Source organism: Argiope bruennichi, chromosome 6, assembly GCF_947563725.1.
Source record: "Argiope bruennichi chromosome 6, qqArgBrue1.1, whole genome shotgun sequence".
In the NCBI taxonomy this organism is placed as follows: domain Eukaryota; kingdom Metazoa; phylum Arthropoda; class Arachnida; order Araneae; family Araneidae; genus Argiope; species Argiope bruennichi.
In genome coordinates this window covers 48948827-48974005 of record NC_079156.1, presented here as the reverse complement: position 1 = coordinate 48974005, position 25179 = coordinate 48948827, and the positions used below count along the sequence as shown (strand labels likewise).

Genomic DNA, 25179 nt, shown 5'->3' with positions numbered 1-25179 from the left:
AATCGTACCGTGGTTGTGGCGAACTCTGCTGAGTTTTTTCCCCGTTGAAATTTTACAGTAAAATAGTTATTTTTCGATTTATTTCTTAAGTGGAAACCGGTGGTGAGAGGACAAGTTTCGATGATGTATCTAGAAATTATGAGCTGTCACTTAAAATGAAAATTGTCGAAATTAGTTCAGTGACTGTAGCTGGCGTACTCTGTCGTGGTTTCATCCCAAATGAGAATGTACGGTCAAACAGGGTGTTTTTTTTTTTTTTTTTTTTAATTTCTTTCAAAAATGGAAGGAAAAGCAAACAGACGATACTTGATGATATATATTTAGAGGTCATCAGCTTTCATATTAAACAAAAATTTACGATATCGGATCAATAGTCGGGGCTGGGCGACTGATTAAGAGATTTTCTATGTTATTTTAAACTAGCCGCGATTGGCGACCACCTTGTTAGCCGGATTTAGGGTTTCTAAAATTTCTGTTAATTTATAAACTATTTTCTTCTATAATACATACATGAAATTTATGTATGTATTATATAAGTAAATAGTTCTCCCGATTACTTCCAGAAAAAGTATTTTTAAACTTAAAATGTAATAGATATGTAAGATTTATAATTTTAAAAGCCTTAGACCATTTCGCTCACTATGCAATGCATCTCCTTAATTTTTTACCATTTCATTTAAAATTTGATTTTTTTTTAATTTAAAAAACGGAAGTATTGAATCTTCAAATAACACAAACTTTCTTGCTGAAACTGTACACTTTTATTTTAAACAGAAAATAGAATAGTTAAACATAGAAAGGATACAATTTCAATAAAATCGTTCAGCACTAAAACAAAAAATTCACTTTTCAAGCTTTAAGAAGAAAAAAATCACCGATGCTTACTTCGGAAGTTAAACTTCATTATAAGTACAGCAAATTTCAAAAAATATATTAAAAGCACATTTTAAACAGAAACCAACTCATTATATATATTTTCATCACCAATAAAAAAAAAATCCAAGATGAAATATTAATAGCAACAATGTAACCGATTCTAGATTCTATTCAGTAATGAAATATATTGTAAAATAAGGTTAAAATAATTGCGAAAAATGAATTAAAAATGGGGGGGAGAGAGAAATTATACGGCAAAAACATTTGGTATCATTGAAGAGATAATTTGTTGAAGGTATTGTAAAAATCATATTTTATGCTGTAACATTATTGTAAAAATCATCGCCGAAAACACCAAAATGTCTCTTAATTTTTAATTAATAAAAATTATAATTAAACTTTAAAAAATATACACAGAGATGCCCTTTCTCATTCTCTAAAGAACATATGTATCAAGTTGGTGATAGTTCTAAGTCAAATAGATTGGCCTTTACAGCGACACACACATATATATTCATTTTGATTTTTAGTTTAATAGATGCGTTAGCAGTTCAATTTTTCTCAACATTTTTTAAGTGACTAATTCCTTTTTCAGTAATCGCTAATCGATTCAACATCGGTTCGTATCCCTGATACATCTGCATATAATCACTAACTGTATATTGAAGAGATTTTGATTAAATTAATTAAATTTTCGATATTTACAATTAAAATCTTCTCATCGAAAATCATTTTAATAAAAAAAAAATCGATAAAGCTAGGGTAGCTACATTTCTGTTTAACATCGACTTTTGCAGAAATTTTAAATTTATTAACAAATTCTTTTTCTGCAGGTACTTCGATCATAATAATTAACATCGTTTTCAAAATTACTTCTTGTCACTATGTAGAAACTATATAGCAAATATATTCGATAGGTTTTCTTGGACTTCATTACTGTTTGGTATTGCTAGTGAAAGATCAATTCCCATATGTTCCCCGATTTTTGCCAATAAATAATGGGTTATACTCATGCTGCGGCAATAATATGCCTGGTTTAAAATATTACTTTTCATTCTGTCACCATATTATACTTCAAAAGAAAGAGAGAGACAGAAATGCACTCGTATCGAGACATTCATGCCAATAAAGCAAGGCTTTATATTTTTATAATGATATCATTCATATTAATTTTTCATGGCTTTAATAATAATTTTCCAATTTCCCACAGTAAAAACAATTTTGTTTCATAGGTACACCAGCTAAGAACATCTTCGTACGCTGCCGGCAGAAGAATGAGCGGCGAATTCACACCTAACAGGCCAACGGCCACTACCACTCCAAGTCGCAGTACTTTGTCGACCACCACCACCACAGCCAGACGGACCTCTCTGACATCTACCAGACCAAGTATAACGCAAAATAAACAAACAACAAATCAACCTCAGCCAAGTTTAGCAACTCGGAGAAATCCACTGTCGACACCCAAACCTCTGACAGGAATACAAAACAAAATTGCTGATCAGAACGCCAAGAAAAAAGAAACCTCTCTTCACATCGGAGACACAAGTCCACCCGTTCAAAGCGGGACCCTCAGCCAGTTCGGGACATCCTGGAAGCTAAAATCTCAGGACCAGAATCAGCCGGAAGAAGACTCTTCCTCAACAGGTGGTGCTCGAACGCGGACATCAAGTTTCAGTTCCTTCAGTAAGCTGAAGCCTCCAGAAAACATTGCTCTGAAAAGTGCAGCATTCAGTAGCAACAGTGGGATATCGGGTGTATCCAGCATAACAAACAAAAGATTCTCGTCCAGTACATCAGATTTGTATAGCACGAGTGCTTTCCAATCCACTAAACCTCTAGTTATAGAGGATGCTTCAGGTGACAGTAAAAGTTCCATTAGTAATGTGAGTGTGAATACGACCAGCAAACTTCCCAGATTTCAGCCATATACTGGAATTAGACGAAGTTCACTGACGAAGGATTTTGAGCAGTTTTCGGCGCTAGGGAAAAATAACAATCAGAGAAGTAATACAAATTCTATGTTTAATAGGTGAAAATAACTCCCTTTCAAAAAGAATTTTTTTAAACTTTAAGGGCATAAAGAACATTTTATAATATGTCATTTATCATTCATCTACAACTTACATGAGTCACGTGAAATCAAGAATTTCTTCAATTTGGTGTGTACCATAAACAGTGCCAAAATAAAAAAGAAAAGAAAGTCATGCACTTAGAGGGAAAGTATCAAATAAATTTGATGTATTTATTTGTGTGATGATTTATTTTATTCGGAGTGAAAAAAGAAAAGCATGCAGGAAATCATTTTTGTTTAAGAAAGACATACAGTTGCTTTTTCCATACTGTAGCAAAACTTAATATTTTTACATTGGTTAATACTCAAGTTACCATAGAAATACTAGGTTTAAATGCAAAATAAAAAAATTGCAATAAAATTGTGAAAAGAAGACAGAAAATGAAACAAGGAAGAGAAACGCAGATCGGGACCGTTTCTGAGCAACTCATGAAAACTCATCGCGCACAAATTGCTTGCTGTATTAGAAGATTTAAAAAAAAAAAAAAAAAAAAAAAAAAAAAACTTTGAATTTGGAGGAATTATAGAGTTCCAATCAGATCAGCCCTTGAGTTGGACCACAGCAAACTAATTCCTTCTATTTTCACTCTCATTTGTAGTTTGTCAGCAACCCCTCTCTTATTGGTCATTTCATGCATTTTGGTTTCGATTCTGATTGTCTTTGATTTCGATTCTGGGTAGAAACACATTCAGATTATTGAATATTTATTTTCTTTTGTTAGAGGGAACTCTTCAAAAAAAGTATGTCAATAATTTTCTAAAGTGTTGTTCAGATGAAAATTTTTGTAAAGTGGCATCAATTATAGTTAATTATTACATATAAAAAACTATACAAATCATTTATCTCGCATCTTTGATTTCGATTTTTGGATGAATATTACCGAGCTTCATAGGGCGAAGATAAAAGTGAGTGTGGGAGGGGGGGGGCGGAGAGTTTTGATATTTTTATATCATTTCAACATTCACATAATTTTCTATTCAAAAAGCTATAAAAAATTTATATCATACACTGGATACTTCATGTATTTGAAAGCAACAAATGCTATATCTAACTTTGAAATAAAAGAATCTTATGCTTTTTATGGGTAAAATATCTTACAGTAGTAAAATTGCCTCTTTTTTTTTTTTTTTAATATTTTTTGCAACAATTTCTGAGCTAATGAACCACATCTGCATTATATTCATTTTTTTTTTTTACTATGAGTAGAGAAAAAATGTTTTATTAGTGACCTTCATTCACAAAATTAAAGTCAGGCAAAATTACAGTGAAATTATTTGTCAGAGAAAAATTCAAAACTAGCAATATGGAACAGCAACTCACAAATCTGAAATCATTCACAAGAGAAGTGCACAGCATACCTTGGCTTCTAGCATGTGGTATAAAATTTTATAGCCCATACACAGTGAAATGCTGAAGCTAGAAAACAAATTCTATCAGCCAAAACACAGGAATAATGATATGTTCAGCTATAAACTTCTGCGAAGAGGTCACAGGTCAAAAAAGGCCTAGTCATCTCATCCTCACCTAACAATCGCTCACTCATATTCTTAAAAATTTATAAGAGCCATTTCTGCTCCAATCACTAGCCAATCTCATATGGGTAAAAGCATCTGATCATTCAAATCTGTGACACAAAACTAAAACATCATGATATGGTTAGTTGACACATACCTAAATTACATTATGTGTGAAGTTAATAATTTTTCCTATAAGAAATTGATTAGGCTTGATCTACTTTAACTGTAATGTTTTTCTGGAATTGCCCTAAACAAATTGTAGCAAAAAAAGTAATTTGACAATTTTGAGTATTTTTCTCTTGACTTGATATCTCTTTCAATCAAAATATTTAATCATAATCTGCCAAAACTGAAAACAGTCACTCTTAAAAATATGTAATTTGTTGTTTCATATACAGAGTGTCTGAACTGTGAAAATTCTTGACTCATTAAAAAATTATGTAAAAGAATAATTAGAAATAATGGCTTTTTGTTGGAGCTACATATTACTAACATAGCCAATAAAGTTTTATTTCACAACATTATATCTCAGAATCCAACAGATGGTACTATGCATGGCTTAAAGATGATTTAACTCGCTTTTCATATCATGTGAATTTCAAAGTTAAGTTCCTAGATTTTCTTTTATATGGAGTTATGGAAGGATTGTATGCATCAGATACCTTGCAGCAATCAATTACAGGATTTAAAGCAATGTTTCATAGTTACTATTCAATCTGTAACTCCTCAAGCACTTGCAGAATCATAGAATAAAATTGAATATCACTTTAAGATACTCTACACATTTAAAAGTTCTCACATTGAGATTTGTAAACTTTAGCAGCTCTCGTATAAGTAAATAAAAACATCCTATTTCTACATCTCCTAATTTTTGCTTCATGTAATTATGCAATCTGTCCAAAAAATTATGGACATTCGGCATTTCTGTAATTTGTTAAAAACATAAAAATCATAACAAAATCGAAAATATTTATTGATAAAACTATCATAATTAAATACAAATATATATATTTACATTTCAATACAATACTAAATCTCTCTACAGAATGTGGTGTGATCAGGTAAAGCAGTTCATCAAAAATTATTCCCAACTTTTCAAAATTGAAGGATAGTCTGACATGTTTAGGAAAGGAATGTCAATGGACCTGTAAAACGAAATATTTCAATTAAGACAACAGTTATCATTAATATAAGAAAGAGAAAGAACATGATAACCTTCCATATTTTTATAAAGTTTGAAAATTAGTTCAATTTAATAATTAAAACATAAAAACAAAAATAAATTATAAATATCTATTGAGTTTAATGTTAAAAATTTTGTTTCTGAATTCACCAATCTATATAAACAAAAATAAAATGCTAAATTTTCTGCTCTATAAAAAATATAATCCAATAGTTTTTTTTTGTTTGCTTATTTGTTTTGTTTAGTATAAAATATAGTTGTTAGCTTTATATTCAAAATAAAATAAAACATATAAATGCCAAAAAATTATTATTTAAAAAAATAATTAGATCTAATAACAAAGAAATAAAAGTTGTACCTTATCATAATATCTCCACAATATAAACATTCTGAAGCCACCAGATCATCCAATTCAGCCTAGGAAAAAATTCACAATAATAACGTTATAGTTTAAGTAAAAAAATTGTAAAAAATGTCTGCTTAATAAATTCAATGAAAAAAAAAAAAAAAAGAATGATTCTAAAGGATTGAAAAACTGAAAATACAACAGCAAACTATTTCCTTTTTTAAATAAAAATTTAATATTATATAAACTCATCAATGATGCAAATATACTTAAATTCACTGTCAATGCTGAAATCCAAAATATACACCCAAACATTCATATATTATCAGCTTTTCAATAATTAACTGAATGCTTTAAGATTAAAAAAATCCAATTACATAAAAGTTATGAGCATAATTTTTTTTTTTTATTCCATTCAACATGTAGTCATCATACTAGCCATTTCATGCAACATATTAGCAGCATTGGCTACGAGCTGTCTTTTTTTTTCTTTTTTTTTAAGCAATAAAAACTGCATTTGTATCATTTTTTTAAAAATCCAATAATGCTCACATTAAGTTCTAGAACAAAGTTTCTTATAAAATAAATTAATATAAATGAAAGTTTTCTTTTATTCCAATAAAATTTTAGGACTCATCTCATATTTTTTTTTATATCACAAAAAAATGCAATATATTAACAGATGTTTGAAGAAAAACATTAAGTTTTAATAATAGTGAAAAGAAATGGGATCATTTCCGTATTTTATAAATATACGGAATAAATACTAAAAAATTTAGTATTTATTCAATCCTGGGATTCACATTATTTGGTGTTTGTAAATAAGTGTTAGTTTTGAAAGTTGTAGATCTGAACAATCGAATACTCCAATAATAATTCCATCCTTGTCATTGGTGCTTGTTTAGTACTATTAAGATGAGAAATTATACAGTTGAATACTAATTAATGAAGACTTTTTTTCAAAATAAAAATGTATATAAAAATAACACATAGCTAAATGTTTTATGTAATTTGAAACAGAATTTATTGTTTTATAATTTTTTTTTATTTTGATATATTGGCAAAAAAAAAAAAAAAAAAACCGAAGCATGCTAGAACAGCAAAGGATCAGAGAAGTCTTTAAAAAAATAAATTTAGAAAATATTTAAGAATTATTATCACTAAGTCAATATAAATTGAAATTACAGCTAACTATTGAATTCAGCTAACTATTACGATCAATTTTTACAACATAGAAAATCAGATCTCTGTAAATAATAGTGAACACACACTATCTCATGAATGCCAATTGTTTTTGAAAATAAAAGACATGAATTAGATACCTCTGGGAAACCTTTTACTTCTAACATAATGCTTTGATTAAATGCATTGAAACTTTTTAAACTGTTTTGTTTGTAACTATCACAGTTTTTTTCTCTAAAACATACAGAAATGTTGAAGTCACACACAAGGACATAATAATTCTTCAGAAAATTCTTATAACTAGTCTTTTCATTCCTATCTGCCCTTAAAATTATCCAAAGGTTCTTTCCCTGTCTTACAATGAAAATTATGTAAACAATTTCTATTATTTAAACCTCGATTCTGGGGTTCAGGATTAATTTCAAAAAACTTTAATTTCACTCTTAAAGTTTACTTACATTTAGCCTGTCTTTTGTGCTCATGGCTGCAGACATTAAAGATGCTGAAGATATTGAGGCAGAGTCTTCTTGTCCAACAAGAGCAGCCAGCTGCCTTTGAATTTCAGATACACGGTTCATTTTAGTAGGAGTCAAATGGGGCAATACCTTTAAAAAAAAACAAAATATACAAAAAAAAAATACTAATAAAAGATAAAAGAATTTATAAGTTTCCTATTTTAAAACATTGTATTTTGATACAAATAAAATGTCAAGAACACTAAAAAAAATATTTATTCAAGTTTGATTTGTAAATTGAATCAGAAAAAATGCAGTAATGTTAAGAATAGGAAACCAAATCAAAATATGCATTTTGAAATATAATTGTTTTTATAAAACATTAAAGAAAAATTCTAAGGTTACCAAATAATTATTACTTTACAAGCAGGTTGTTGTAGGGGTAACATAATTGATTCAGTTTTACGCTGCAAAATACATATACACTACTGGACATGTTTTAACTGTGAAACTTTTCAAAAAAGATGTTTAATTCTTAATTGCTTGCCTATATTATACTATTAAAGTTTAGATTGTTCTGGATATATAGATACAAAAATGTTTATTGCACAGAATTCTTAACTTCTCATAAAAGTACTTTTAACTTTTGTTTTCAAATTATTTAATACATTAAATACAAATATTAAGTAAAATTTAAAATTCATAAAAAAACATGAATCAATTTTTTATAATAGCTACCAACTGTAACCAACAGCAATTCAAAATGAATGAGAAAAACAATATGAAATATTACTACACATAGATAAATAGCCTGAATATTATTGAAATATTATTCAAAAATATAACTGATATTTTTAACTGGATTTAATTTTAAAAGCTAATACTCTGTACTATAAAATAATAAATTTACAACAATTGGTTTTATTTCACAGAACTGATTTTAATGCCCTAAGAAAAAAAGACATTAACACATCATGAATTAAGCAGTCATTTATAACTTCCTATGTAATTAATTTTCCACCAATTTTATTCATTAAATTTATTTTCTGCTATTTAAATTGAATAAAACAAAAAAATATTTTCTGTAAAATGGCAACAAAAATTATTTAGAACTTTTTTTAGCAATTATATATATATATATATATATATATATATATATATATATATATATATATATATATATATATATATATATATATATATATATATATATATATATATATATATATATATATATATATATATATATATATATATATATATTATACAAGCATGTATTATAATCTTTACAAAATTCCTTAAATATATATATTTTTAAATGAGAAAAAAATTATTGAGAAAAGTTTTTAGAAACATACTTCAGCTACCATACAAATGGAATGGAAAACATGTTTGCAAGGAAATAAATAGAAAGAACGTCCCATGATGGGATAACCACATGAAGCACATTTTTCTTGAGCAGTTACCATAGAATACCTAAGGGCAAAAAGAAAAATAAATGCATGCATCAAAAAATGTTCTTATTTATACAAAATGTAAAAGATTGAATTATAAGCTTAATATTTTTTTTAAAAATATCTCAACAATTATTTTATTTAATAAAATTATTATGGTTATTTATGAAAATTTACCAAATATGCTCAAGAACAAAACAATATTTTTAAGGGGGAAAAATTATCACTACTATTAAATCAATTTTAACACTTGAATACACAATTGCAAAGCCTTTTTCATCTTTATTTACAAAATTATATGAAAATAAACATCAGGTAAGAATGATTTTAGAGCTATTATAAAAATATCTTATTATAGCAGTGTTCCTCTCCCTCAGAGGGCACCATATATGAGAAACTTCTGGTTGATGATGACTCACTTCTTGGTGAATACAGAAACGGCAGTGATCATTTCTAGGCTCATCGTCAACGATGGGTTGCACCTCTGTATGAAGGGTCAGCCAATGTGCTGCTCGTCATGATATCCATAACGAGCAAAACATGTGCCAACCCCTCATATGCTATTATACTTCAACTGCAGTGTCCAGTTTTACTTGTCATAGGAGCTCTGTCTTTCAGTTATTATGGATATTGAGGCAAAATAGGAGTTTTCTCTTTGTGATTATCACTGCAATACTACCTTCTCATAAAATTTTATCTCAAATAAATATAAAACATATAACATCACCAATTCAATATTTCAGAATATATTTATTTAAAATGAATAAAATGAGATCCATACATCTAATAAAAAAAGAATACATTTTTAATAATATTTCCAACATATTCATTCACATATTAACTAGTAAATAGCAATATAAAGTAATTAATGACAGGAAGCTATTAATATTACTGCAAGAATATCGATAAAGAAAAAAAAACTGTCTCACTTGTTTCTAAAAGTTTGAATCTCGCCTCTAATTTCCTCGGTACTTTGAGTAGCAACTTCCATTTCTTCTTTAAGACCTTCAATATGTTGATTATATTCTTGCAAAGATGTGCAAATGGCATCCTTGGATAAAAGGGAGTAAAAAAGAAGGGAAAAAAAGTGTTAAAAAATAAAGACTCACCATATAATTACAAAAAATATATTTACACTAGATTTTCTCAAGAAAATAAAAAAATATAATTACATACTTTAAAGTGATCAATAGTAACAAAGTCTGGGAAAAATGGCAAAATATCTTCAATTTTGATTAAATCACATTCCTGCAAAAACTCCATAGCTCTTTTTATATCATTTTTCTTTTCAACAACATGTTTTGCTGAAGGAAAAAAAAAAAAATTTTTTTGATTACAATCATAGTTAGTACTGAAATAGAATATTCCACATGCAGATATGAATGTTAGATGCATAGTTGAAATGGAATTTCCTGATTTTAAAGTTAATGTATAGTAAACAAACAAATGTGGATAAATGAGTGGAAACCACAATAAAAAAGTATTTCTCAAAATCAATGAAAAATCATACTACAAATATTTGTCATTTTTTTTTACTAAATTTATAACCGAGTCCTTATTTTTCATCCATTTATAATTGGCGTTTCTTTTTGTTAAAAAATTAATTAAATCTTGTATGCTTAATTGGAATTACTTATATCTTCCCTTAGTAACCCTCTTCTTATTTTGGATGATCATCAAATTGCAGAAGTGATGCCTATCATAGCATTTCTAAATAAAAATTCCTGTAAGCTACAATATCCTGTCTTTTTGCTTTTTTATATTTTATATCAATTGTCTTTATGGAGATGGAGAAAAAGAACTATATTTGAACTATATATACCATCTAAAATCAAATTTTTTCAAATTGAATATAATTTTTTTACAGTTAGCAATGTTTTAAAAATTAAATTACGGTATCCAAGTACTTTGCAGAGAGTAAATGTAATAAATATTTTCAGCCCAAATATTAGGCCATTTGACTTACCTATCTTTAACCAAAGTTTCTTACGAAGATCATCGTTATCTTCTGGTCGATCAGCATTTTCTTTGGCTAAATCAATATCTACCTGTGAATAAAAGGATACAATTTTTCATGACGATAAGTTATTTTAAATTGTAGAATATCTTTTATTTTGTATAAAAGTTAGTAGTTTTGCAAAATATATTGTGTCATCTGAAAAAGAAAAACCACATGTTTAATCTGATATCCATTAATAAAGCCTTGTAGATTTTAAAATAATGAACTTCAACAATTAATATCTTATTTTTTATTTGAGGTTAATATTTCTAGGTACACTGAAAACTGGGATTATATTCCAAAGATTAAAATATAGTAAGTGAATGTCAAATTCAAAAACAATGTCTGGAGATTAAAAAGACAGGAAACAAGTTTTTAAATGAAAAGTTAGACTTTTTATTAACATTTATAAAAATTATAAAGTATTAATGTTTATATAACTGCATGATATGATAGTACATTATGAAATTTAATAAATTCATACAATAAAATAGAAAGATTTTTCATCAATCTGTATACAATATTTTTAAATGCTTTCAGGTTTCCAATTAAACATTCCATAAAATAGGAAGTTAATAATTTTTCAGAATATTTTTAATTACTATTTATAAGCAATGCTTATAAATAAGTACAAAAACATTAATACTTAACTGTTTTTAATATTCAAAGTTATAATAATGTACCTACTAAAATGTATTTAAAAAATTAAAAAGCAGTTCCCACATTAAAGAAGGGGGAAAAAAGGATTCTAAAAATACAAGTGGTGTGTAAAAGTTATACTTTTCAATGTATTGTAGACCATAAAATATTTTCCCACTTCATACTAAAATATTTAAATACAACTAAAACTTGTAATTAATTTTTTTTCTTCTAATTTTTGTATTTTGTCAGGTGACAGACAACATTGAATGATATGGTGTTCATACTAAATATGGTGATATTTTTAAATGAGCTGAATAAAAAAATGAAGAATTTACTTCCCTTATCTAAAAAAGCAGGAATTAAAAACACAGCAGAATTAAACTGAAGAACTGTAAAAAGCAGTGAATAAAATAAAATCTGATAAAGTAGTTGAAGAAAAATAAATCATAGCATTTTACAAAAATTTCCAAAAGTAAAATTTATTCTGAAGTATATTTGAAAGCAAACAGCAAGCAGAAAATTTCATTGAACCAAATGTTATATTAGAAGAATATTTGTAATAATTTTTTATAAATTTATAAAACTGTCATTACTAGTAGCCAAAACAATTGCAAACTACTGATCCTTAAAATTAAATAACTAATGGAACTGAACTATCTAATATAAACATAAAATATGAAATATTTGATTTTCCACTACTAGCACCTCATCCCTAATTTTGCCAGGATGATTGTAAGGCTTGCCAATTTTAGCAACCCTGCTTGCCTAATGTAGAGTGTGGGAGGAGATTGAAGGGAAAAGAGGGGAGATCTGTCTGCAACCAAGGAGGAGTATGGTGCTCTGTTAGAGTGTTGGTGTTTCTTTTCATACTTTTATGTTTTATTTTGTGCTGTGTCCCGTATCAATATGTGAATAAAAATTGGGACTAAATTTGGAAGTGATCACTGCCTCTACCACCACACTAAAAAAATCCCACACAAAGAGGGGTTTTTATAATGATTTTTCTCAATAATAGCTATACACAAAAGATAATAGCATTTTAATCATAGTGAGTGTCATTCAGCGATTAAATTATTATAACAAACTAAAAACAAATATTAATTTTCTTTTTTTTTTTCCAAGCTATAATTAACTGTTAGATAACAGTGTTACAAAAACAGTAACATTTACAGTATAACTGAAAATTGAAATTTAGATAACTTGAAAGAAATAGATATCTAACTAACCTTCAGAGCCAAATCCACAGCTTCTTCATATAAGCCCATTGTTGCATAAATATGTACACATGCTTTTTCAAGCCCTGGAAGTTCTGAACAAATACGTAGAGCATACTTTTGATCATACGGAACAAGTGTTTCATCCTGTAACATAAATTCATATAATTAAATTTGAACATGTGTCTTTGAATTAATGAAAATTCAACAAGATACAAGATAGCATTAATAACTTTTTATTTAATAGAAATAGATTCTTTAGTAATTATATGAGTGAAATAAATGAAAAATAAAAAGAAATATAACAATTAATAATCACATAAGTGAATTATTTTTCTTTTTACTATACCTTTTGACACCATGTAATTTCAGCAGAGAAAACATTTAATCCAATATGAATTAGGTACAGCTATCTAAACATTAAATCTGCCTTTTCTGTAACTTTGGTAAACAAAGGAGGGCAATTAGAATTGTACTGTTCAGTTATGCAAAACATTGACAGCACAACCATCAAAATCAAAATTTTGGAGTTGCATTATTAATTATTAAATTAAATTATTTCTGACAGGAAATATATTTTTCATAAAAAAGTTTAATTATGAATTAAATTCACTCTACAAATAAATAGAGCTGTCTTATAATAATATTTTAAATTAAGAAAAAATAACCATGAAACGACATCAAAATTTATTAGAGTTGAAGTTAAAAGAGGAAAAAAGAATTGAGGTAATAATTATGAATTTTCCAAAATAATTGAACCACACATAATGTAGCATATTTATAGACTGACAAATTTAGAAGAAATTAAATGGTTGTAATTTCAGTGAGAGTTAATAGTTAACACTTCTCTTAAATGAAGAAAGTTATCAATAATGTGATTAATTAAGATAGCCTTGTCAGGTCTTAATGTAAAATCTGCTATAGTTTGAAAAAAATAGCAAATAATTATTACATTATACATATACATGAAAGATGTCTTACTTGACTATATAAGTAAGCCATCAATTTATCTGTTTCTTGAAGCCGAGCATAAAGAGTTAATAAATAATTATGTATAGCTTGATCTTTAACTCCCATTTTATCCACACAATATTCCAAATACCTTATTGCTTCACTACCCTATAAAAAAAACACATTAACTGAATTATACAAACTATTAATAATAATGTATTCAAAATTTATTTAGAGATTTCATTTTAATGCAAAAAGTAATCCATATTGTAGAACTAAAACATTACTTGTCTTGGATCTGATTTATTGTCATAGTGCACTAAGGCAGGAATTAATTGGACAGGATTGAGTTTACGATCTTGAGATATCCAAGCATCAACAGTTTCTTTAGGATTGGTTTGCATTAAGGCTGGTGAAAATTGGTAGAACAATTCAGCACGACTCTAGGAAAAAAGAATGCAAAATAAACATAAAACTGCAAATTTAGTTAATTATTTCAAAATTGCTACTATTAATAAAAAGATAAAAAAATTAAAAATACCAAGACAGACAATTTACTGCAAACAATTGTCATATTTCATTCATCAAATGCAGCTAATTTCTATACCAAAAATAGGATAAAAGCATTTGAAAAAGCTCAAGGAAATTGGTAGCAAGAAAATAATATAAATAGAAGAAGAAGGGGAAAAAACGATAAAAGAAAACAAGACTGAATTTTGAATAATGATCAAAAATTACTATAAATATTACTTACATGCTCAGACAGAACATTTAATGCAGCTTTATAGTTTTTATGCTGCAAATGATATTGTATCACTTTTTCAAAATCTAAAAAAAAAAAAAAAGTACATGCAATTATTAATAAGAAACAAATAAAAATTGATTAATTAAAAATCTAAAAGAAATATAAAGATTTAAAAATTCAAATTATACATCTATTGCATTCATTTTTGGTATTAAATCTAGTAAAAAAAAATGGTTCAAGTTTTTTAAAAAATTACCTTTCATCAAATTTGTGAAAAATATTAGATTATCTTCATCACCATGATTAGACATTAAGTTATAGATAGCACTCCTATTGTTAGATGCACAATCCTAAAATAAAACAAACATGAAATTATATGTAGCATCATAAAAGCAAATTTCCACACATTTTTCATTTAAGAAGTTGTTATACTTGTCTACAGAGTAAAAATCCATAGCACTTTTATATATCTATAGCAATATCTATAGCACTTTTATAGATGGATAGATGGATCATTGCTCATTGTTAAAATTATTTATATCCTTAGAGAAAATTGCTTCTGGTTTTTAACCATAAAATAAATATACGAAACTAGAGTACTTTTTACTTTATTGCATACTAGCCGCCTTTGGCGACCAGCCGGTTCGTCAATCTTAACGTTCGTTAAAATTTTAATAATTAAATATTTTATACAATTTCTACTTTAATAGCTTCTTCATCAAAATATTTTAAAACTTCAAATTTTGATTGTCATATAATTCATTCATAATATTATAAAGGCCTTCAGTCATAACGTAATATGCATCTCTCATTTTCTGTTAGCACCCGTAGAATTTATGCTTTAAATTAAAGTGGAAAGAATTAATCTTCAATTAATATAATAATATTTTATTCTGAAACAAAGCATTTTTTTTTATAATCTGATTACTGAAAATAGAGTCATTCAGCGTTTAAACTTTATGGGCACTAAAGAATATCTTTTTTAATTTATGTAATATCTCAAGAGTTTGTCAACAAAATTTTCTTAGATTCATTATGAGCAGATCGATTAATTAACAATGTTTAAATTTAAATGCATCAAACACTAAGAAAATAAAACGACTCATTTAAAATAAACGGTTGAAAACTGGTTTTAAAAAAACTACTTAAAAAACGATGTACTTAAAACTATAAGCATATACAAAAAATATATAACTAACATAAATACAATTTACTTACAAAAGCATGCGACTAACTCAAAAATAATTTAAATCATCCATTGATAACGGTTGTCATGGCAACAATCAGAGCAGAATGCGCATGCGTGAATTTTCTTCCCCAGTTACGTAACGCAAATACGTGATTTTTTCTACGCCAGTTGGGGTAACGCTATGCGGATTAGAAATTTTTAATTTCCTTTATTCTGTTTTATTTTAATTCAAAAGTACTTCAGAATGAATCTGAAAGATCGATTAATTAACAATGTTTAATTTTAAATGCACCAAACATTAAGAAAATAAACAGAATCGATTGAAATAATCCGCCGAAAAATTTTAAAACTAGCCTCATTACTGTTGGGAGAAAAAAAAAATTGAAGCCTTTCTCATTTGGCGGTGGGGAAAATGGAAGATTTTTTTGGCGGGAAAGTTAGTTTTTAATTAATAATTAAAATTCTAATTAAAAATTCGAAAAAAGGAACCCCAGGTGCACATTCCCAACCTCCAAGATATACATGTACCAAATTTGGTAGCTGTAGGTCAAACGGTCTGGCCTGTAGAGCGCCAACACACACACACATTGAGCTTTATTATAAGTATAGACTATGGTCCAATTTCTTACCTACTAACAAGAAAATAATTGTTTAGTATATGTGCAATATATTCAACTAGTTTAGAACCTTATAACAATATTTTATATATTATTTTTTATTTATCATTTACAACATAATAATTAAATTAAGAAATACAAAAATATTTAATAAGATGCAATATAATTTTAAGAAGTTTAACATAAAACATCGCCACAACTTTAGAAAAGTATAGTTCAACTGCTTTATAATTTCAATTAAAATAAAACTGTAAAATTTTCGAAAAGCCATTTTTATTCATTTTAATAAAAAAAAGTATTACTATTTTTTTAAGAAATTAAAATGACATTACATAGCACTTTCTGAAATACCTTAATATGATATGAGATAAAACAACAAATTACTTATGTTAATTTATTATTATGCTGCTATGTTATTATTTTATGTTATGGTATTTCATTTTCAAATGAAGATTTTTTTTTTTTTTACAAAAATCTTAAAGCAAATTGCTTAGAAAAATATGGAAGAATAGATTCCTTTTGAACAACTGTTTTTTTTAAAACTTTAAATACTAATTTTAATTATTTTCACGTCAAATTAAAAAATAACTGCCAAGCAAATTTGAAGTTTAAATTTATCTGAACATAATGTAATATCATTTATAAATTTAATTCTTCAACCAGCTTGAATGCAGAAAGGTGTTCTAACAAATCTTGATAATAGTGGCTGGAACATAAAAAGCCGCACTTCGTAAGATCAAATGGTGAATAGTTGTTGCTGAAAGGGTTAATGAATAAGTAAAATAAAGACCAATTCAGTGATTTATTCACAACTTTTTATTCACAACACTAAAATAAATAATAATCTCAAAAATTCCTCATAATTAAAAATGTGAATCTTTTTCACCTTTATACTTAAGCATACTTTTCCTAAAAGTAAAATCTTTAATAAAATAATAAAACAACATAACTAGCAAAGCTAAAAGCATAATGCCTTTTACTCCAGTAATTGACAAACTATTACCTTTATTCTTGGATCCTTGAGCAAATTACGAAATTCTTGTTGAAGTTCCATAAATTTCTGAGAAGTATGCTTGCCAGAAGTCCGCAAGACACCCAATTCATTTAAATATATTTCCATCAACCACATAACAATCATGGTGATTTGTGTTTTGTCCTGGTTTTTCAGTCCTTTAAGTTTTTTAATTAAAAATTCTCGCAGAGCTCCCTCTTGGTGAGCTTCTAAAAATTTAAGAGCAATTTCTTCAAAGGAAGTATGGGTTTGAGCATATATCACAGCACTTTCTTCATAGCTGTAAATAAATAATTAAAAGCTTTCAAAAGGTAGTACTATTGCAATATTAGATGAGACCACTTTTTTTTCATAAAGTATTTTAATAGATACAATTCAGTAAGTTTTTTAGAATTGCTGATGGCAATCTATGGGAAACTATAAACATCAAATATTTTTTTTTTTTTTTTTTTTTTTTACTTTAAAGATACATGAGAATACATTACAACAGACTTCGTAATTCAAAAATACAACTATATAATAAAAATTATAGTAAAACATTACTCTTCAAACTCCATCCAAACCACCTAAACATTTAACGTCTAAACCATTAATAAATTTAGGTAAAATCAAGCCTTGAACAAATAAAAATTAAACTAAGTATTAAGAGTATTATTTTGTATTCTGTATACTAATTTTTTTAAATGTTAATTAGTTTCTAGAGAATATAAAATAACTTTAAATTAAAATTTTGAAGTCACAAAGAGGATAAGAAGCAGACAAAACTTGGAATTTTTCAATTATAAATTGATGTAATTGATAAATCTATATTTTATAAAATATTAGATTGTACATTTACACTTCTAAATATATCCACATCCCTCTAAAGATATTTAAGACAAAAAAACATTTGAAAATATATGTAAGATTAAAAAAAAAAGATATTCATAATTTCAATAAGTATTTCACAATTCTATTGTTTTTTATATGAAGTCCTGAAATTATTGAATATGAACAATAGTTGACAAGTCGGGATCCTTTCTGGTATCTGATAATCAATAAAAGGATGAAATGATTTATCAGAAGATAATTTTAAAGTTTAAATACATATTGCTTTTTTTAATTAAAATAACATTAGTTAACTTTTTAAAAAACATTTTAAAATAAATTTTTAATACAAAAAAATTTATTTAATAAATATAATGCAAAATAAAAAGTTATAAAAAATATTAATTTCAGTACAAACAAATCTGAATGAATTAGAAAATAATATCTTTAATTAATTAATGCACAAACAAACACATGCACATATATATATTACAGTAATTATGAAGCATGATAATAAATTGAGTAAATCAAAAATTATTTAGATAATTGTACTTCAAAATAACATACCTTCCTAGTTTAAATAAATTATCTGCTTGCTTTGTCAAAACTTTGTCAATCTTCACTGGATCGCCCTAAAAATAAATAGGTGCTGAATTTTTAACTTTTAAATATAATTCACATGTGTAGTAAAAATGTATATTATGACATTCATATATTCATCAAAAATTTCTAAACCAAAACAAATTAAATAAACTTTCAAACTAAATACATTAGATTTAAAAAAAATTTTAATACATATCTCAGATACCTTGCAATACTTCCTGGCAAGACCATATTCATTTTTATCTAAATAAACTTCCCAGATAAATCTGTAAATAACAAAAATTATAAATATATAATCAGAAACATGGTAGATTGATCTAATAAAAGCCTTGATGTGAATATTTGAAAACTTTCATAGTTTAATAACTTACCTGTCCTCTCTAGCAATTCTGTATCGATATATTGCCATGTCTGAATATGCCCAAATAGTGCCTTTTTCAGGATCCTTGACCAATCCTTTCAATGAGCCATATGTCTATTGAAAAAAAAGATCACAATAAAAAAGAGAATCAAGTTTGTGTATTAAATTAATTTAATTTATAAAAAATTATTATAAATGCAGATTAAAAATAAATTTTAGTTTGATTACTTGCATAACATAAATATTAGATACAATTTTAAAAATAGATTTAGTATCTTAAAGAAATAATAATGCAAACGTAATTTTTAAAAATAGGAAGAAGACTTACAGAAATGAAAATTCTTATATGCTGATTAATTTTTGAAGTAATAAAGATATTTTTTTTTATTATTATTATTTATGCAATTTCTATATAAATTATACAAGCATATAAGTGTCTGTTTGAAAATATTATTTTTAAAATGCATATCACTGCCCCCAAAATATACAAAGATATTACCTAAATATTAATTAATTGTCTTGTTAAATTAAGAAATCAGTAGTTATTTTTAAACAAATAAAGAGAGATTGAACAAAAAACACTAATTATATTCATTAACAAAATAATTCATTTTTGGACATAAAAACTCAATCAATTTATTTTAATAATTAAAAGTAACATTAATCAAATTTAGAACAATTACATAACATGAAAATTAATGAAGCCAATTAAAAAGCCTAAATTTTTTAGTTTAAAGAGCTGACAAAATTTGTATCTTTATTAAATAGTTCCTTTGTGAAACATTTAATGCTGAAACAAAACAGTTATATCACAATCTGGGAATGCAACAGTTTAATTGGTTTCATTACTTGTATTACTGAAAATCTTAAAAGTTATATTTAATGTAAGAAGTCTAATAAAATTCAGATTTTAAAAAATCCTTGAAGAACTGAAAGAGATGCTGAGAAATAGAGATAAAGGTAAATAAAAGCTGAAAAAATAGCGATAAACAGTATCTATTTATAAATAAAAAAATAATTGTCATAATTTATTTTTTATTACAAAAGATTTCAATTAATAATAATTCTTACTTCTGTAAAAAAATCTTCAAAAACTAACTGCTCATTGAGCACACAAATAACTTTTAATCTGAAAGAAATAAACTACTTCATTAATATATATCAATAACATATATATAACTACCATGATGATTTAACAATGAGAAAATAAACCTTCTTTTTTCTGAAGAACGCATTGATTATCAACTTAGATACTAAATTATTAAGTTTTACAATCTTGTATTTTGTTTCATAATTCACAAAATTAAATCTTTAAAATCAATCACCAAATACTAATTTACAAATAAATCATTACACAACCATGAAATCAGCTATTAAATACTGCAATAAGAAGGGAAAATGAAATTTAAAATAAGACTATGAAACAAAATGAATTAAAAATGAAACTTTAAAGGAAAATCTGAATATATTAATACAAAAGATAATATGTTTAAAGACGAATTATATCTAGAATTATTTTAATATTATGGATACACTGAATTGTCATCAATATTATCAAATAATATATTAGTTCTTGATACATCATATCAATATCATGAATTACTATATATATATTATTGTCACAGACACAAAGGGTGACAACCAATATGTTATTACAACAATTTTGAGAGCAGCTTCAAAAATAATACCAATGCCTAATTACTTTCTTTTTTCAAAATGTTTGTTAATTTCTGAATGCTGAACACTTATCTACACAATTTTCTTTCAAGAAAGCATTCATCTATCTAACATTTGTTTGTTCACAAATGCTTATTTTATAAATTTCACTTTACTTTGAGCCTTTGATATTTCCTGAATTCAAATAATCAGATCAGAATAGCCACTGAAAATACTTTTAATACTATTTTTAACAATACGAAAAAAAATGCTAGCTACTACAACTAAGAAATGATTAATACGCACCGTTTACATATTTATAGAAATCATTGATATTTATAGAAATCATTGATATGTGGATCTTTCCATCCACATATCAATGAAAATATATTAAAATATATAATATGCTTGTATTTAAGGCAAAATATATATATATATAGTTCATATACATAGCTATCAGTTTTTACATTAAGAGTACAAATGAAAATTATTTTTAATTTTTAAACACTTATAATTATTTTTATTCCTATGTTTACAAAATACACATTCTATAATGATATTTTTTGAGTTAAGAACTTCATACAGATTGATTTTTCAGAACATTTAGAATTAGACAGTTTTTGAGAGCTGAGAATAAATGTTATATAAATATGGGGGAAAATAACTTACCTATCATGAAATAAAACCAAAACATGAAACTCAGTAAGAACAATTGATAAGGGAGGTTTTGTTTCTTTATCATTTGGATATCTGTTTCTAAGTTAAGTTCCTTGTATTTTTACATTTGTACATTTGTTTTTAATATTCTACCACATTAGCTCAAAATATTATAAGTGATAATTTGAAAAAACATACTATTATACAACTAATACAGTCAATTTAAAACAAGAAATAAAGTAAGTAAAACCTTGTAATTCAAATAATAATACATTTTTCATCACATCATTTCATGAAAGAGTTTAATCCCATCTCCTTCTCTTAAATTAAAAACTGGCATATAATACAGATATGTTCTTTTTAAAAAATTTACCCATCACATAAAATTCGGTACAATAAAGTAACAGAAAGGGAACTATTGGTTAAGTGATTAAAGAAGAAAGATGAATTAGTTCCAGGATCAAAGTGAAATCTTAATTCTTTACTAGTACAATTATTATAGCAGATCCACAATCAGAGAGAGAGCAAAATATATACTAGTAGTTAGTAAAATTGGTGCTCAAATGGAAAAGGTTATTAAGTAATTTACTTGAGGTAAGAACATAAAAATGAAAAGGATACGATAATAATTTTTGACCAACAGCTATTAAGTTTTGAGGAGATTCAGCAGCATAATTGATGTTTGCATACATTACACCAGGCTCTTGAAAACAAATAAGTATCATTATAAACTATAACAATTATATTTAACAGAAAGCAATCACAAATACATAACTTTAAATAACAGTGAAAATAATTTTTAAAAATAACAATCAACCAAAAAAAAAAAAATAAAGCAAAATCATAAGCAGATAATTTTATTGATTCAATTTCATAATTGAAAATCCATCTCACAGACAAAAGCATAAAAAAGCTACAACAGTTGGAAAAGCTATACATTATTCGATACTTAGATTCTTTTAAGAATAGAAAACAGAAGGTCGCGGATAATCGAGAGTGTACTGTAGCTGCAAAATTTGGTTTTTATTGCTTAAAGTATATATAAAAAAATTTTAGTAATATAAAACTAAAAACTCAGTGGCACGACAACCCTGGGGTGCAAAGCATATGTCTCAGTTAGGTAGTCAGCCTAATGTGGAACCCCCAGGGTTTAGTTCCTAGGCATGCTTCATCCTCAGTTTATCGATCCACTGAAGGGATGAAAGGCTGAGTCAACCTTGCCCAGCTCGAAGATTGAAACTTGGACCTGTGCGTTGAGAGCACAAAGTGCTACCACTACACCACCAGGCTTCATAATAGTATATTTACAACACATTTTGCAGCAAAAAATAAAATTACAATTTTAGAAACTTCATAGCTAGCTAAAAAGTTAAAATACAGTACTGAAAATCTAAAATCACATACTGTAAAATAGTAATAAATATAAATTGATATGGTGAACACTATTTTCTTACTCAGCATTTGCATGATTAATAGAAAAGTAGCTTTAATATACTGTTATGCAATAGTAGAATATAAGAAATTTTACTTAATATAATGATTTTAAAAAATGCTGAATTGAATGTTCAATTACTTTTAGAACTTTGACAGATAAATAATTACATTCATAAATACAATATTTAAAAGTATAAAAGATTCACCTGTCATCCAAGCAAATGCAGACGGCAAACCTTTATTACTTGGGTAATATAACTGCAGTTTGCTGTATTGCAATTTACCAGGAATTTCAATATAACTTTCTATAAACAAAAGAATAGAACAGATTAAAATATCAAAACAGATAAAATAATGCTTTACAAAGAAAAATCAATGCATTCAGGCTATATATTTGCACTAAATTTATATAAATATATAAATATAGTGCAAATTTAAAAAGTACAACATGTTAACAATTGGAATAAAATCATGAATGAGCAATTACAAGGATTCAACAGAAAAAGAAATTACAAAAAAAGAAATTAATAATAGATTAATTAATTAATAGATTAATGATTAGTAATGTAAATAATTTATATAAACCAAAATAAACAATATTTTTACCAGGAACATCTTTGTAATAATTGAAAACATTTTGTAGAACAGGTGGGTCTCCTGTATTAGCATTGCCCATGAATTGAAATAAGCGGCTAAAAAATAAAAATATATAAATACATGACATATAATTACAAATAAATCATAATTCAAAGATTAGTAATTTATAATCATTGTTACCTTGGAGTTGTGGCAAACACAAAATAATTATCTGAAGTTATTTTATGAAAAACCAAGCCAGTTATAACTTTTGAATCAGTACTGATGACACTACTTGCTCCAACATCAAAAACCTGCACAATAATATGAAATAAAAAAATATTTAGACTAATCTTAAAATATTACAAAATATTCCACACACAATAATTTTTTTACTACATTTGAAAAAAATAAATGTGAAATAAAACATTCCAAAAATTAATAGTTAATCGAAAATAATATATTTAAAAATATTAAACAGCAAATAATGCCTACTTAACCTTCTAAGTCACCAATTATTTTGAATTGATAACTTTAATCTTTCCATATTACCTTCCATAGCAAGTAAAATTTAATCTTTATAATTTGACATAAAACTGAAGTTTTGTCATGTGCAGAGTATTTTAAACATATAATTTAAAATAAACATGCAATTAAATCTCAATTAGATGATTAAGAATTGAAAATTAAGAAAGAGAAAAAAATGTTCTTTCGATCACTTGGATGGTATAATGTATATTACAATTACAATTATAGAAAGCAAAATATTGAATCTATAAAAACAAGAGATTAATATTTTATACATAATTTCACAATATAAAAACTATTGTAAAATCATAGCCATTGAAATTATACAAAATTTCCTATGTTTAACAATAGAATTCTAAAAAACATATGTAAAATTTTATCAAAAATAAACAATTAAAAAAAGAAATTCTGCTAAAAATATTACTTTTAAATTCATTGTTATGACAAAAATATATTTTAAATCAAAAATACAGAATTAAATTTAAATATGAGTCACATTTCTAATAATGTTTCTTAAATATAATAGAAAAGAATAATTTCCTTTGCAACTAAAGACATGCAATTAACATAAATAAGATTAAACAGAGTTCATTTTATAAAAATAAATGATAATATATTCTAGGAAGATACCTGTTTGAAATATTGCTCTGGACTACTTTGAAAAAAGGATCTTTCATCACCACATGCTAGTTCAGTTTCAAATATCAAACCTAAAAAAAATGCATGTATGTAAAATAAAGAAAAGAGAATCAAAGAAATTGTTTCATCCTTAAAAATAATCATTACATAAAGGCTGTATAGACATCTGAATGAAATTACAATTCATTAAGATTAGAAAAAAAAAATAATAAGGTGGTGCAAAATGAAGGGCTAAATATCTATTACAAATGCCCAGAAGATTGGCTACGATGCCATTAAATCTCAAGCCTTCCAATATTTCTGAACTTTACAGTTTATAAACACAAGTGCAGAGCACAAGTCAAGATGAATATGGGCCAATATACATTACATAATTTTAAGTGCAGAAAGGGTATTGACAAATTTCATACTGTGCCAGTAAAATATTTCAGATCAGAAATATTAGTTCAAAATGGTTCCTG

The 25179-nt window shown here is 26.1% G+C and overlaps 2 protein-coding genes across 2 annotated transcripts in view; one reads left to right on the top strand and one right to left on the bottom strand.

Moving 5' to 3' along the window:
* LOC129971189 (basic-leucine zipper transcription factor A-like) overlaps nt 1-3124 on the top strand; it is a 48420-nt gene extending 45296 nt beyond the window's left edge. Inside the window, exon 7 of the mRNA XM_056084741.1 lies at nt 2109-3124. Within this exon, the coding sequence (XP_055940716.1) occupies nt 2109-2912 (804 nt within the window). The 3' untranslated portion in view covers nt 2913-3124. The remainder of the gene's footprint in view (nt 1-2108) is intronic.
* Nucleotides 3125-5417: 2293 nt separating this feature from the next.
* Nucleotides 5418-25179, bottom strand: part of LOC129971188 (vacuolar protein sorting-associated protein 18 homolog) — a 28996-nt gene continuing 9234 nt past the window's right edge. Inside the window, exons 7-29 of the mRNA XM_056084739.1 lie at nt 24710-24789; nt 23753-23865; nt 23582-23667; nt 23182-23280; nt 22163-22244; nt 21554-21634; nt 20300-20357; nt 19239-19342; nt 19073-19133; nt 18832-18896; nt 17449-17737; nt 14896-14989; nt 14649-14722; nt 14182-14337; nt 13925-14062; nt 12956-13090; nt 11055-11136; nt 10265-10392; nt 10018-10139; nt 8993-9110; nt 7638-7784; nt 6010-6068; nt 5418-5613 (exon numbers count right to left, since the gene is read on the bottom strand). Of these exons, the coding sequence (XP_055940714.1) occupies nt 5550-5613; nt 6010-6068; nt 7638-7784; nt 8993-9110; nt 10018-10139; nt 10265-10392; nt 11055-11136; nt 12956-13090; nt 13925-14062; nt 14182-14337; nt 14649-14722; nt 14896-14989; nt 17449-17737; nt 18832-18896; nt 19073-19133; nt 19239-19342; nt 20300-20357; nt 21554-21634; nt 22163-22244; nt 23182-23280; nt 23582-23667; nt 23753-23865; nt 24710-24789 (2435 nt within the window). The 3' untranslated portion in view covers nt 5418-5549. The remainder of the gene's footprint in view (nt 5614-6009; nt 6069-7637; nt 7785-8992; nt 9111-10017; nt 10140-10264; nt 10393-11054; nt 11137-12955; nt 13091-13924; nt 14063-14181; nt 14338-14648; nt 14723-14895; nt 14990-17448; nt 17738-18831; nt 18897-19072; nt 19134-19238; nt 19343-20299; nt 20358-21553; nt 21635-22162; nt 22245-23181; nt 23281-23581; nt 23668-23752; nt 23866-24709; nt 24790-25179) is intronic.